The following is a 14,022-nucleotide window of genomic DNA, read 5'->3' on the forward strand; positions in this document are numbered from 1 at the left end:
CCTAATAAATAAGGAAAGGGTTCAACACTTCAACTGTGGGCTCGTGAATTGTTGTTCGTTGATGACTTCGGTTCAGGTGAGAATTTTTTTTTTAAAATTCGGTGGTCTAAGTGATGATTACTTCACGGAAGCAACAACGCGAGGTGCAGGATACCAGGCCGAGAAAGCCGAGCAACCACTCCCCAATGTGCCAATCGCTAGTGCATCTACTGGTCATTGTTGTTGTACTAATGTTATTGTAATATGATAAAGTTTACAGTCAAGTTCACGTTTGAACACTTGTAGTATCGTCAAACAGATTCATATCTCTCAATGTAACAACTCATGTAACACTAAATATCTGGATTTATTTTTCTTTATTTTTAATAATACGTTTTTCGCAAAAAAAAAAAAAATAAAAAAATAAAAAAAAAATTACTCCGTACTAAATAATTATGGGTCCAACGGGTCGGGTTGGTGTATGGGTGAAGCAGGTCGAAAAGAGTGAAAATTTGGTTTTCTGCTGGAACGTGAAAAAGAAGTGGATGGAGAACCATAATTTACGAAGCTCATTTGATTTGTGTATTCTGACTTTTAAACAAAGGGATTTTTATAAAAATAGCTTATCCATTCCAAATTCTCATTCGATGAGGTTTAATATAATATTAAAATTGAGTTAGGGTTTCATCACCAATTCATTTTGCCCCAATTTCGTTTTAAATTAAGGTTTCTGTTGCAAGATATTTGACAAGGCAATGAAGTAGACGAAGGCTGATAAGACAAAGACAAAAAAGGACAAAGCGGGGTCGAGCTAAAATTCATGTGCTCCAAAGCAATCTCCATCTGCGTTCCTCATCTTCATGTAATTACGATTACTAATTTCATTCAAGTTACAAGTTGCACCCATATTTCAATCCAGTATCATTTACAATCACATACCACGTTTATATATGTGCTCTTATGCCCTATAAAATGTGCCCATATTGATTACATTGATAGAGTTTAGGGTTGATAAGTATGGAAAACATTAAACATGCATGGTGGATGTAATAGGTAGAATTAGGTGGCAATTTAATGATGAGATTAGGTGTTGGTTACATATTGTGAAGGTTTCTAGTTTATGATTTGAATTTTACTCACCTAGATCTTTTGACTTAATTAATTCAATCAAACGTTACTCCATGATTTAATGAATCAGTAAGATCAGTTCACTTAATCATACTTAATCATCAATTTGAAACTAACATTTTTTATTATATCATGTATTTAGAGCGTTTGTCTGAATCCGTTGGTTAGCTTTAAAACATCTGTTTGCTTTTTATGAAGTCAATGCGAATTTGAGTGAAAATAACTGGCTCCTTATTTCCATCTTTGCAGGTGCTTTATGCTCATGTAATTACGGGTCCAACTTCTGTTAAATCGTGAGGAAGATATGTAAGGCAAAAATGAGTCTCGACCCTGTGTTTGACCCGATCATTTGACATGTCTAAAAAGCTGCTCCGACCAAAATCTGTTTTGACCCAACCCATTTTGATTCAACCCAAACCCGTTTACACCAATTCCGTTTTCATCCACCCCAACCCGACCCAATTGCCAGAAATAGTAATTACTTAGTCGTATTGAATAAGGTAATTAAAATATACAATATCTTTTTGTGTTACTAGTTGAATTAGAATAATGGTTATTTGGTGTGATGGCCAATTATTTAATTATTTGCTGTAAATTTCTGAAACTTTCAAATCTTGATCTCATTTATTTATATGTCTCTGATCATATCTGATATCTCCATGAGAAGGAAGATATCACATATTACAATAATCACTCGTCTCAAAATTTATAATAGATTTGACTTAAGACATCTTATATTTTCGAACCTTACTCTATGATTTAATGAATCAGAAGCTCGTTAGAGCATCGTTTTGATCTCTGGTTGATGAGTGTTTATTAGTTGTTCGTTACAGATTGCAAAGGAAGTTGGAGTTAAGTGGAAGGCTATGTCTGAATCTGTAAGATCTCTTCACTTAATCCAGCTTATTCATCAAGTTCAAACTACCATTCATTATATTATGTATTTAGAGCATTTGTCTGAACCTGTTGCTAAGCTTAAAACTTCTATTTGATTTCTGTGAAGTTGATGTGAATTTAAGCGAACATAACTGGCTCTTTATCAACACAATAACAAAGTCTGATAAATAGTACCTTGTAACAAATTATATGAATTTTTATATTAATAGCAGCTATTAATATTATTATTAATATTAGAAGGTAACCCCCACTCTTGTCACGTCACCGCTATCCCCAAAAAAACTTCACCATTACAAATAGTCAATTTCAATTTTGTTGTTTCAAATCAATGTTTAATTCTAAAAAAAATATTTAATTAGAAAAACATCAAAATAATGTGATTTGAATGTGTGTGTCGTATAAGCTTATATGTTTTTATTTTGAACGGCAAACACACACACAAATCCATTTTTGTCCACGACGGGACTCAAACTCCCAAACTCAAGGTTTGCGAGTTCCCTTGATACCGCTAGTCTTATATGTACAATAACACCATATTCATTTTATCCTAGCGATATACATAGATATAAGATCATTATCAAAATTTTAAGTCTGCAAAGATAAAATAAGACACGAATTCGTTATTATTCTTAAAAAACAAATGGTGCATTGAAAACGTCAGTTCGTTAGTAGACATGAGTGCTAAATAGGTCTCTAGAGTAAAGAACGGACAAGCAAAAGTAAAAGGAACGGATATAGAATCAAAGGAAGTGGAAGCTAAAGAGTTAGAAAATTAAAGTAAAATAGTAAACAAGAAGTTAGAGTAAAGATTGATAAAAGTAGGTGAGTGGATGGTTTAATAAAGAGACACTCAAGGAAAGCCAACACATAGTTTTGACAGTGGTTGCATGAAGCGAGTTGATCCTCACACACTACTTTTTGATTCATGTACACTTTTGTCTTATAAACTTACAGGTATACCCCTTAATTAATCTATGAAATTAGAACTTATATTATTTATTATTCTAATTATAAAATTAAGTGTATAATAGGTAATTAGGTGTACATAGATAAAAAAGTGGTGTGTGAGTATCACCTTCCATCAATCAAGTTTATTATTTTTATTTTATTGTTTATCAATTAGTATTATCAAAATATCGACGTCGACGGTAGCATATAAATCTTACACACTTTTTATATGAATGTGTAAAATGGAGGCAATATGTGGCCTATCTCAGAGTTCCAAAAATAGAAAAAACATTTGGGCCTACCATGCATTGCATGACCTTTAAATGGATTTTTAATTTGAGTGGCTTTTACTATTATAGTTTAATCAAATTAAACTTAAAATTATATTCAAAGATACAGACGAACGTACTAAAAAAACTTATTTAAAATCACACGGTATAGTTGGTTATTAGATTACATCAAATAATACGGAGGACTTTTCTTCTTCATTTCTGAAAGTTCATTTTGAACAGGTAAATTTTTTGTTTTTTTTAGTTATAAAAGTTTCTATAATCTGCTTCTTCATAATGTCCAAGTCTTGTTAAGAGTAAATTGTTAAATAAAGGAGTCATTACCGATGTCTTAATTTATTATTCTGCTAAAGTCTTTTATTAGATCAACTTTCTTTTTTGACTAGTTAATTATTAGTATCAGGTGGTGTAGTTATTTTGAAAGTTTCAAATTTTTGGGGCTTATTGAAATTGTATTTAGCATACCATGTTTGTCTGCATCCTCATTGGCTTATCTGGTCAAGAAAGTGTAGTTTAATTTTAATTCCGTGTTTGTGTTCACCGTTATAATATATTTCCCATCGGGCGATAACGTAAACACTTTTTTGTTCCGATTCTTCTAGGATAAACAGATAAGATAGAAATCTATATATTTTAAACTACATCAGCAGCAATTATTGTAATAAAAATGGAAAGTTCGTCGAAGGTTTCAGCAAATGAATTTGATCACACTGATATGCTGAATGCTACTTATGATAATTATGGAGGTGTCATTATAGATGTTAAAGACTATATTAACGAAATTGCCTTTGTCATTTTACTTCAAACATCAATCGTTCAATGGAGGCTGCAGGTAAAATTTCATTAATGTAATGTTCTAATTTCCCAACAAATCATATATCATAAGATAAGATGCTTTCATGACATTTGGACTATTCTCTATTTTTATATCTCGTAGGGAAAGAATGGAGTTTGGCTTAAATTACCAATTGAATTTGTGAATCTTGTTATGCCTGCAGTTAAGGTAAACCAATCTTGAATCATTTAAAGAATTTAGTATTTTGCTTGTTATATTTATATAAAAAGGAATAAGCAAGAACGAAAAAAGGAAAATTATGTATTTGGTAACTCATATAGGAAGGATTTTGGTACCATCATGCCGAACCGACATACTTGATGCTCGTGTATTGGATTCCTGAAACTACTTGTACTCTCCCACCAAATGCTTCCCATCGAGTCAGTGTTGCTTCTTTTGTGGTCAATGATAATGCGGAGGTTAGCTTTCTGCATTTATCATTCTTTTTTATAAGATCATTGCAATATAAAGTTGAACTTATATAACTATTGCTACAGTTATTTATCTGAAGTTGAATTTTGCATCATGAATCAGCTTCTTGTAGTTCAAGAAAAAACTGGAGTGTTCAAAAGCTCGGGGGTCTGGAAGTTACCGACCGGTACCGTTGAGGAGGTGGGCCCTGCGATTTTACTTATATATATATATTTTTAAACTCTTACTTTTCTTTTTAACGGGAATTAAGGCCATAGGTTGCATTTAAAGGTGTGAAAAATTTGGTCTCACCCAGTCACCCTCGTAACCTAAGAATTGAACTGCAACCGGATTAGTCTGGAATCAACTAAATTTTGTTTGAACCCCGTTCATTCTTTGTGAAAAAGTGGTATTTGGCTATGTTCTTGGTTCAATATATTGTTAAAAAAATTGCTCCTTGGTTCATCTTGGAACCCAAAGCGAACCTGTCTACTTTTATAAAGTTCTGCTTATAATAGCGTTACTCTGATTGCTTTCGACTTTTTAATCTTCACTGGTATAATAAATGAAGTTTTCTGCTCGCAGGGTGAAGATTTAAGTGCGGCTGCAATCAGGGAAGTGAAAGAAGAAGCTGGAGTATGTATGCTGGATTGTGATTTTAAACTATTTGAATTATTCAATACAACAGCTGGGACCGTTCATTTCTAAACGGGTCTATTTGGGTTATGTTTAATGGGTAAATTGGAAAAGAGTAAAAATATAATTTTAGTAACGTATCTTATACACTATATATATTTTTTTGAGAATTCTAAAAGCATAGGGACAGTAAGTTTTACAAGTCAACCCAACCCGACCTAACCATTTAAGGCTGTACCAAAACTTACCCGTGACAACACATGTCAACCCGCTGATCCCCTTATTTTTTTCATATGTTGATCTATTATAAAACTGTGTTTCTTAATATGTTTCTTGATATTTACAGATTGATACGGAATTCATGGAAGTCCTTGCGTTCAGGTAGTTAAAAGTATACTAAGAATCTAAAATTTGAAATCGTTACGCTTGATGTTTTTTATATCATAAGCTGACCTATGAAGTGTAATACAGGCAAAGCCACAAGTCCTTTTTCAGCAAATCCGATCTAATGTTCGTGTGTATGCTCAAGCCGAAAACATTTAATATTGTGAAGCAAGAATCAGAGATTGAGGCAGCACAGGTAACTACTAACACATGCTATAATCCATTTTGACATACATGATATCTAATCTAACACTTGATCAAAATCATTTTTTTATATGATTATGAAACATTTTTAAAGTATTCTTGCAGTGGATGCCTGTGGAAGAATACGCCAACCAGCCGTTCATAAAACAACACAAATCATTCAACTACATTGCTAAAATATGCATAGCAAAAAAGAATAACAAATATATTGGCTTCTCTCCATTACCTACAGCATCCGCTACATCTGCTAAAAAGAGCTATTTGTATTCAATTTATCAAGACCAGTAATTAGTATATCACTGTGTTTATGTTTACTAAATTTTCGATGGTGTTTGAAGATATGTACTTAATAATTAGTATCTATATATATATATATATTTTGTACCTACTAGGGGTGTCTATCCTTAAAATTGTCGGTCGGTCAACCTGCAAGTTGTCTCTTTGCTGATGTATGTAATTTTGTCATTCTGTTGATGATCATTCTTGTATATCTTCATCTAGGTTGCCACATTGCGTGTTATGTGGCAAAATGATGGGGTCACATGGCGTGTGCTGACGTGTAAGTAGCCGAATATCATGCAGGTGACATGCTAATAAATACTACACATGGACTATTTTAAAACTTGTCTATATTTTTATCATTTTCAAGAAACTACAACACACAAAAAATGATGGATTTGAAGAAGTGTATATTTTTGATTGTTTGTACTAGTAGTTGGTTAGTTTGTAATTCTAATTTAAATGCTTCTGAGAAAGCACAAGATGGTTATGGTGATGGTGTAACATCAGTTACACCACCTGCTGCATGTCAATATCCCTGCAACCCGCAACAACCCGTACAACCGCCACCGCCGCCATCACCACCACGTGGAGGAAGTGCGATTTATGGCGGCCCGCCACCTGCTGTAGGTGCTAATTGTCCGCCAGTGGCTCCTGTTATGTGCTGCCAAAACTCACCTCCTAATCCCATGCCTAATTATGGTGGTTATCCTAATTATGGAAACTATACCGAAAGTTCCAGTTTTTCGTGTACCCCGGGTTATGTTATGCTGATGTTGATTCCTTTTGTCTATGGTTTTGGTGTGTGAAGAAACTATAAAAGTTCTTGCCATGTGTGCTGATATCACCTTCTTGTTTCTTAGTGGAGAAAACTCCATATATTAAAGTTTGAATTCATTTATGTGAAACAAGACTATTCATATTTGATGATACTTATTACTTGGTTTTTTAATGTAGGTGTTATTGTCGCCAAAGGTGCCTAAGATATATACGTTAAAAAATCATAGCTAGAGGTAAGGTACCAACTTTCTTCAAAATCTATGGAAGAAAATTGTTACTTTTATAATGTGTAATGTATATGTATATATATTAATTTATTTTTATTTAATTAATAAATATGAATTATGTCATATACCATATACTATTTCATGTTTAGTGATTGCTTATATCTATATTTATTGAGTTTAATTATAAATATTATTCCTCTCTATTAAGATTTCTGAAATCTATATAAAGATATGAGGACGTTAGTACATCTTCAAACAGTAGGGCCTGTTTGAACCCAATATGTCTATGTTCCATAATGAATCCCTCAATATTTAATCTACGAGCTTCACTAAATAAACAAAGATAGCTAAGACCATTTTCAACTGTGAAGCCCGGTGACGTTGACGTGGACAAATCGGCGTTAGCAGATGAAGATGACCATGGTGACGTTGTGTTGGGCATGGTCTAATAATATTGGTAAAAAAGTAAGCTTTTTGATTTGTCTCTCGTTTGCTTTTGTTTAGGTCTTGGGTCTTTTGGCCCCTTGTATATGTTCTTGGTTCTTAACATATATTTCAAGCTTTCATTAAAAAAAAAAGTTAAAATATGCTTTAATTTCACATCTCAAATTCTACTATTTTTGAGATGATAAAAATATTGACAATTGCCTGTCAAATTAAAAAGGCTGCTTATTGTACATGAAATTTTAAATAACTCCACTCAATACACTTGCAGCATTTTTAAAGAAATACAAATTTGTGAATACTAAACAAACAAAGTGACGAAAAACAATGTCGTAACAACCCATACCTCCACTACCGGAGTTAGCCTTCTAATCTCTCTCTACTGTCACTACAATCATGGCGTAACAACTTTGAGGAACATGTTCATTGTAGATCTAAATTCGTTTAAGATAGATTTCAGATGAATAAAGATCATGTTCAAAATCGCTCAATCTTACAGAGTGTTTGAAGTGAACTACGTTGTTCCTGAACATAAATAAGAAACAAAACCTATTCATTAATCAAATCAACTTCGTTGTTCGTCCTTACTATGTTGCATAATCCTAGAAAATGACAAAGATCTGTAATGTGTTGACGAATATATGGATAAATGACATCTACAACTGATTTAACATGGTGCCCTCAATATAAGGTTAGATTCTATATTTAGCAAAACAACTACGGAGTAACATACATGCAAATTGCACAAGTTCAATTAGCGGTAAAGTAAACACGTATGCATTAACTTTGTTAGCTTCTTTCATGGTCGTGGTCATGTATTTAGAGGTGGCAATGCATACGAAAACAAGTGATGATGTGCTTCTTGGTTGTTAATTACTTATTATACGATTCGTTAATGCATATTTTTTATAAATAAATTTATCTATTAAAAGGATAGATATATTATCAACCTTTAGGGTATATATCATATATGTGCAATTCTATTCTATATTACCGATGATAAATTGATAATAATGTGAAAATCTTAGGCAACTTTAAAACATAAAATGTCAAACAAATGTCTGTCAATGGAGATAAAATATAAAGTGATGTTTCTTTTTATATTTAACAGTTCTTACAACATTTCTGCCAATATAATACGAGTAACAGTTTATAAATAAAATAAAATAAAATGATCACTATAAAGCCAAAAAAAGAAAGAGAAAAATTGTTAGTGCAAATTACATTTTTAAATTCAAAGTGTTTATCACTATACAACCACTACTATAATAGAGTAACAGTTTATAAAACACGATGAGCACTATATACAACCACTAAAAGACAGATAATTGTTAGTACAAGTTACATTTGTAATTCCAAATGTTAATCACTGAAAAATGATGAGTATTACACAACAAAAAAGTTGTTAGCTTTTTCTATCTTTTTTTTTTTTACTTTTACTTTTTTAAATATTTATATTTATAAATTTATAAATATAAACAACCACCCGGCAACCCACTAGCCTTTACTTCCACTACCGCCGGTAAAGCTGCCCGATCTGCCCAAATTACCCTTTCGACTACCCATACCCAAACTCATTTGATAATAACCCGAACCCGAATTATACATTTGATGATGAACCCGACCCATCGTCATATTATTTCCATACATCCCTCCATCATTATTATAACCACTCCCACCATTACCGCCGCCGCCGCCGCCGACGACGGACGATCCATCCATCTCCCCTTGTCTTCCAATCGTCGTTTTATCTCCTTCCATTTCTCTATACTTCGCTAAATAAACTTTCAACGGCTCAACGTATTCTTCAAACCCTAACGTCGTCATCCCCCACAACAAATCGTCACCGTTAATCGTTTTCCGTTTCTCACGCTGACACTTATCAGAAGCTTCACCGGTTATAAAACTAATAAACTCCGATACACATTCTTGAACAGTTTCTTTAGCGTCTTTTGATATCTTCGCGTTCGCCGGTAACGCTTTTTTCATGATCCTGCTGACGTTAGCAATCGGAAGGAATCTGTCTTGTTCTCTTGCTGATAAGTCTCCGCCGGCGTTCTCGTTGTCGGAATCGGCCATTTTGTTCTCCGGGAGATGAAGGGGTTTTGTGAAGTTGTGAAACGAATAAGAGATTAATAACGGTCGTTGGATTGAAGCGACTAATGGTGTGAGGATAGTGACACGTGGCGTAAAAGAGCTGGTTGTTTAATGATAAGAAGAAGGTGACGTGGGACGTGTGGAAGCCGTTGGATTGACAGGCGGGGTCAAGATATTTGGAGGGTTGGATGAAGTTGTTTGTATGAAATCGCACGGGCATCTTGATTGGGGCTGTGGGATTTACATTTACATAAATAGTCCCTCGAGTATATTGCAACTTGTAGAAACTACAAACTTTTAAATTATTTCTCATTAATCATCCTGAACCTCTACTGACATAACTGTGTATTCAAATTTAAAAGGATTTACATTTCTAACTCTTTCTCTAACTACAAGAGATGCTACTGAAGTTTAAATCTGACATATGATACATTACCACCGAGGTTTGAACCTGACATACCAAGATCTCAACTAATAGTCTTTTCCGAGATGGTTGAAATCAAACATATGAATGAGTCATGTATTCTCTCTTTATACTTTAGCGTTCAAAACTTACATATAAAAGTCGATACAAATACATGAATTCTTATGAGATTGTTTAACTCATTAAAAACAAATACTATGCACGATCTTAACCAAAAGATCAAGAAATATGTAAGCTCAAATCAGTTAATAATGAGATTGATTCAATCATCGAATAGGCACCTTGATCCAACCGTTAAGAAAACCAATGCCTAAGATGATAAATGGTGTAGACATGCCGAAAATGATAATGTATGGTAGAGGCGTCTTCATCGGATTCTCTCCTTCTCTTTCCCCTGCCGTTTGCCAATACCTACACATTGCCAATATAAACAATCATTGTTCTCGCGATATTGAGGCCATACAACATTAAGATGAGGTCATGAGTTCAATCCAATTCAGTTTCATTTCCCACTAATCATGAGTTAAGCGATTTTCTCGGTCGATTTTACCCTTTTTTTTATAAATAATCATCAATACAATTTGGGACGAACAAAGAACAATCAATATTCGTCACAAAACATCAAGAGCAGAGTTGCTTACTGTTCCGGCTCCTGTTCTTTGGTAATAAACTTCTTTTTGCCATCTTTACTGACTTCCCCATCTTCACCACCTACACATAACCAAATAACTATCTCTAGAGCAACAAAAGGATCCAAAATAGAATAAAATTAGACTGAAAATAATGATGCAAATAGAAGATGGTTGAAAGTGACATGAACCTAGTTTTGCTTGAAGTTTGAAGCGATGAATTGGCTTTGTTTTTGGAGGGCCGAAGGATGGATATGAAGAGTTTTTTGTAGAGATATAAATTTTAGTAGCTAGTGAAGTTGTAGAATAAGAACAAGAGGAAATGGCAATTTTAGCAGCCATTGTTTGTTGGATTAAGAAAGTGCAGTTGAATTGTGTTTTCTGGTTTATCTAATCTGACAAAGTTTGGATATGAAACTAGTGGTAGTGAAGCCTTGTATCTAATTTACCATTTTCATTTTGTGTATTTTCATGTTATATATGTTTTGGTACAAATCAAAACACATACTCCTAAGATAAATAACTTGAGGAAGGGGGAGTGCCAAAACCAAGACACCAAAATCCAAATTGACCATTCATTTACTCAACTGGTAAAACTATTCTTCTATATTGTATTGTGGTGGAATACTGAACACGGGTTGAAAAAATATATGAATCTTATATTCTGTTAAGTTACTAGTGTTTGGTTGCAAACCAAAGGCTAAATTAAGCGTTTATGAGTATTCGTTTAAACTAGTCCGGAGCAGTCCGCGCGATGCGGCGGGAGCTTTCGACTTGCATGTTCGTATTTAACGTAGCGTTGTTTATGTACAGAGAGACAAACGACCCATGTGTTAAGACTTAAGACCCGTTTAGATATCAGTGTGGTTAGCGTTTTTAAAAAGGTATCCGTTTCGGACGTAGTTAGTCTCGTTTTGTTCGTAAAATTATTTTAAGTTTAATGGTAGTAGTGATGAAAATTAATTCGTGATGAGTAGGAAGATAGAGCCCGTTGAAGTTTACAGTGAGTTTTTTTTTAATCATTTAAATTAAAAACTGAAGTTACGCTTTTAACCCCTGTAGAATTTAAAAGTCCAAGATAGTTGAGGGGGGTAAAGTGAAAATTCTCAGTGTGAATGGATGATGTTGAACTACAAAAAAAAAAAAAAAATTAGTTCTACATCTCTTAATAATAATAATAATAATAATAATAATAATAAGAAGAAGGAAGGGCAAATATTATATATATTATACATAAATTATACATAAATATACTCTATAGTTGACTCAGTCTGAGATTTACTATTTCGATTGTCCTCGAATGTCATTTCACATTTTCTACTTTTTATGTGAAACGAAATAGATTAGACAATTTATAAAACATCTCTTAATAATATAAAAGTTTCAGGTCAAATGGTTGGTGTGTTTAAGTTTTAGCTGGAGGCTCAGGTTCGACTCCTGCCCTCCTTTCTTATTTGTCTAATTTACATTTTTTACTTTTACTCCTTTAGTTGCTCCTTAATTTTTCACCCAACATTCTCTTTTTCGTTTTCTACCTTTCATTATATAACTTTCTAATTATCATCCCATCTTCCAAATTTTTAATTTTCCCTTCTCTAATTTTTCAAATTCTTCTTAAAAGTCTTTATTTTTAAAATTGTTTAAGTATGAAAACTATATCAATAAATGTTTACTAATATTTTAACTTTCTTTTTATGGTTTTCTTTGTATTATCTTATAATGACTTTTTAAAGTTATTTTTTATATGGTTTTTTCCGTGCTTTGAAATACAATTGTTCTTAAGATCAAACGCATACAAAACAAATGTTGTCGAAGCACGTTACAAAAAACAAAGGAGAGACTCGCGACAACGCGTGGTGAGACCTTAACTAGTTATCACCATTTCAAAGCAATCTATTGTTATTGTGAGTAGGAATATTATTAGGCCCTTGTTAGCCACAAGATTTGAAGCATGGTTAGATTGTACATGGTAATTAGATGATACAAATCCTAGTAATAAATCGCAGTTCATCTATATAAGGTCTCAACGAGAAAAAAAGTACCGAATTGTAAAATCTTTAAAATTATATGAATTTTACCGCCATGTCTTCGGATTGGGTCGGGTTTTCCCTTGAACAATAGTTGGGGGCGCGTTATGCAACTGAAAGATAACTCTTGGGTGATTTAGTTCTTTGGGTGATCACGAGTGTCGTTGAAAAAAATACTGATAAATGCATTTAAATACGGAGTATAATTTTATTACTTTCGATTATTATAATAATTATATACTTTTCATATAAACCTATTGCACAAGCGTTGACCATTTACTCACAAAGTTATTCAACAGCCCCCTCCCATTTTACCATTTCTTGAAGTTACCGAACATTTTGATTAGCATCTACACTTTTACAGTACAATTTATCAATGTCATGATTGAATGTTTTTCTCTCAAATAAATTGCCACACAGAACTCATTTCATTGACACATATTTCTCGAATCTCACCCATAAACCCTAGCTCAGTTTTATGGGTTTTACGATTTAAACAGCAATCGCCAGAGAGCTTGACTTCAGGTTATACCACTTACCCTTTTACTCATTTGTCATCTACTATATCAGGAATCAGGATGATTTCAATTTTCAATCTTGTTAGGTTAAATGTAGTTGGGTAGTTTTGTTATTTTCTGTTAGATCCTGTATCTTTGTCCACAAACTATTTGTATGGCTTCTTACAAGAAACCACGGATTAGAGACGGCATGATTCGTCGGTTTATTTTTGTAGTATCTATATGTGATGACCTGGAAATTTCTGACTAAATTTAAACTTAATTTTTATATGATTTAATATTTTCGACACGATAAGCAAAGTCTGTAAAGTTGAATCTCAAAATTTTAAACTATTCAAATACCCTTCGATTGTTTTTAACGATTCAAGAACAATTATATGTAAATAGATACATATATATACTATAACTTGAAAACGTAACAAAGTGTTAGGTAAATGATACTGTGCGTTAAACATATTGGTTTGATTATCTGATTGATATATTTAACTATGAAGTTAAAAGATTATGCTAAACGATTGAATTATAAGATATTTATTGAGTCCCTTAAGGATTATTATATTATTACGGGTCTCTGTTGTGAGGTCCACGTTGATTTGGGAAAATCGTTCATTTTTAACGGTATTCGAAATAAATGGTAAGGTGTTTATTTAAATAACATAATTTGGACACATACATTAATAAGGAATATTAACTGTTGGAATTAGATATATGTATAACTTGCGATATGTATTTTAAAACGTGTATATTAATATTGAAAATATATATTTAACAAAACGATAAAATATAATATTAACTTGGTCATAAAACGAATTGTTATTATATATATATATTAACAAATAGCGAGACGATAATTTATAGAAGTAAATGACCAAAACACTCGAAAGT

At 32.8% G+C, this 14,022-nt stretch overlaps 3 protein-coding genes across 7 annotated transcripts; 1 reads left to right on the top strand and 2 right to left on the bottom strand.

The window, feature by feature from the left end:
• The first annotated feature begins 509 nt into the window (after positions 1-509).
• On the top strand, positions 510-6,045 carry LOC139886155 (nudix hydrolase 2-like). 5 transcript variants are annotated; one of them, XM_071869906.1, is made up of 12 exons: positions 510-631; positions 720-841; positions 1,357-1,413; positions 1,941-1,985; positions 3,845-4,074; positions 4,180-4,245; positions 4,359-4,496; positions 4,612-4,689; positions 5,074-5,124; positions 5,471-5,505; positions 5,596-5,704; positions 5,818-6,045. In XM_071869906.1, the coding sequence occupies exons 5-12, from the start codon at positions 3,910-3,912 to the stop codon at positions 5,998-6,000; spliced, it is 825 nt and encodes a 274-aa protein (XP_071726007.1). In that variant the 5' UTR covers positions 510-631; positions 720-841; positions 1,357-1,413; positions 1,941-1,985; positions 3,845-3,909; the 3' UTR covers positions 6,001-6,045. The 5 variants fall into 5 exon arrangements, with proteins under 5 accessions (XP_071726007.1, XP_071726003.1, XP_071726008.1 ...); XM_071869902.1 differs by having other exon boundaries at positions 531-841; XM_071869907.1 differs by having other exon boundaries at positions 531-841; positions 5,807-6,000.
• A 2,651-nt stretch (positions 6,046-8,696) lies between these two features.
• On the bottom strand, positions 8,697-11,119 carry LOC139897191 (nuclear transcription factor Y subunit B-3-like). Its single transcript, XM_071879888.1, has 3 exons — positions 10,784-11,119; positions 10,605-10,674; positions 8,697-10,374 (listed from the first exon to the last, which is right to left on the bottom strand). Exon 3 carries the CDS (start codon positions 9,519-9,521, stop codon positions 8,940-8,942), a length of 582 nt encoding a protein of 193 aa, XP_071735989.1. The 5' UTR covers positions 9,522-10,374; positions 10,605-10,674; positions 10,784-11,119; the 3' UTR covers positions 8,697-8,939.
• LOC139853398 (uncharacterized) lies at positions 10,230-10,934 on the bottom strand. Its single transcript, XM_071842796.1, has 3 exons — positions 10,784-10,934; positions 10,605-10,674; positions 10,230-10,374 (listed from the first exon to the last, which is right to left on the bottom strand). The coding sequence occupies exons 1-3, from the start codon at positions 10,932-10,934 to the stop codon at positions 10,230-10,232; spliced, it is 366 nt and encodes a 121-aa protein (XP_071698897.1).
• Positions 11,120-14,022: the final 2,903 nt, after the last annotated feature.

Source organism: Rutidosis leptorrhynchoides, chromosome 1 (genome assembly GCF_046630445.1).
Source record: "Rutidosis leptorrhynchoides isolate AG116_Rl617_1_P2 chromosome 1, CSIRO_AGI_Rlap_v1, whole genome shotgun sequence".
Lineage (NCBI taxonomy): Eukaryota > Viridiplantae > Streptophyta > Magnoliopsida > Asterales > Asteraceae > Rutidosis > Rutidosis leptorrhynchoides.

Coding starts and splice junctions, on each gene's coding strand:
- LOC139886155 (XM_071869906.1), top strand. CDS start 3,910: ATGGAAAGTTCGTCGAAGGTTTCAGCAAATGAATTTGATCACACTGAT. Junction 4,690..5,073: donor CGACCGGTACCGTTGAGGAG/GTGGGCCCTGCG, acceptor TTCTGCTCGCAG/GGTGAAGATTTAAGTGCGGC. Junction 5,125..5,470: donor AAGTGAAAGAAGAAGCTGGA/GTATGTATGCTG, acceptor TGATATTTACAG/ATTGATACGGAATTCATGGA.
- LOC139897191 (XM_071879888.1), bottom strand. CDS start 9,521: ATGGCCGATTCCGACAACGAGAACGCCGGCGGAGACTTATCAGCAAGA.
- LOC139853398 (XM_071842796.1), bottom strand. CDS start 10,934: ATGGCTGCTAAAATTGCCATTTCCTCTTGTTCTTATTCTACAACTTCA. Junction 10,675..10,783: donor CAAACTTCAAGCAAAACTAG/GTTCATGTCACT, acceptor GGTTATGTGTAG/GTGGTGAAGATGGGGAAGTC. Junction 10,375..10,604: donor AAAGAACAGGAGCCGGAACA/GTAAGCAACTCT, acceptor GGCAATGTGTAG/GTATTGGCAAACGGCAGGGG.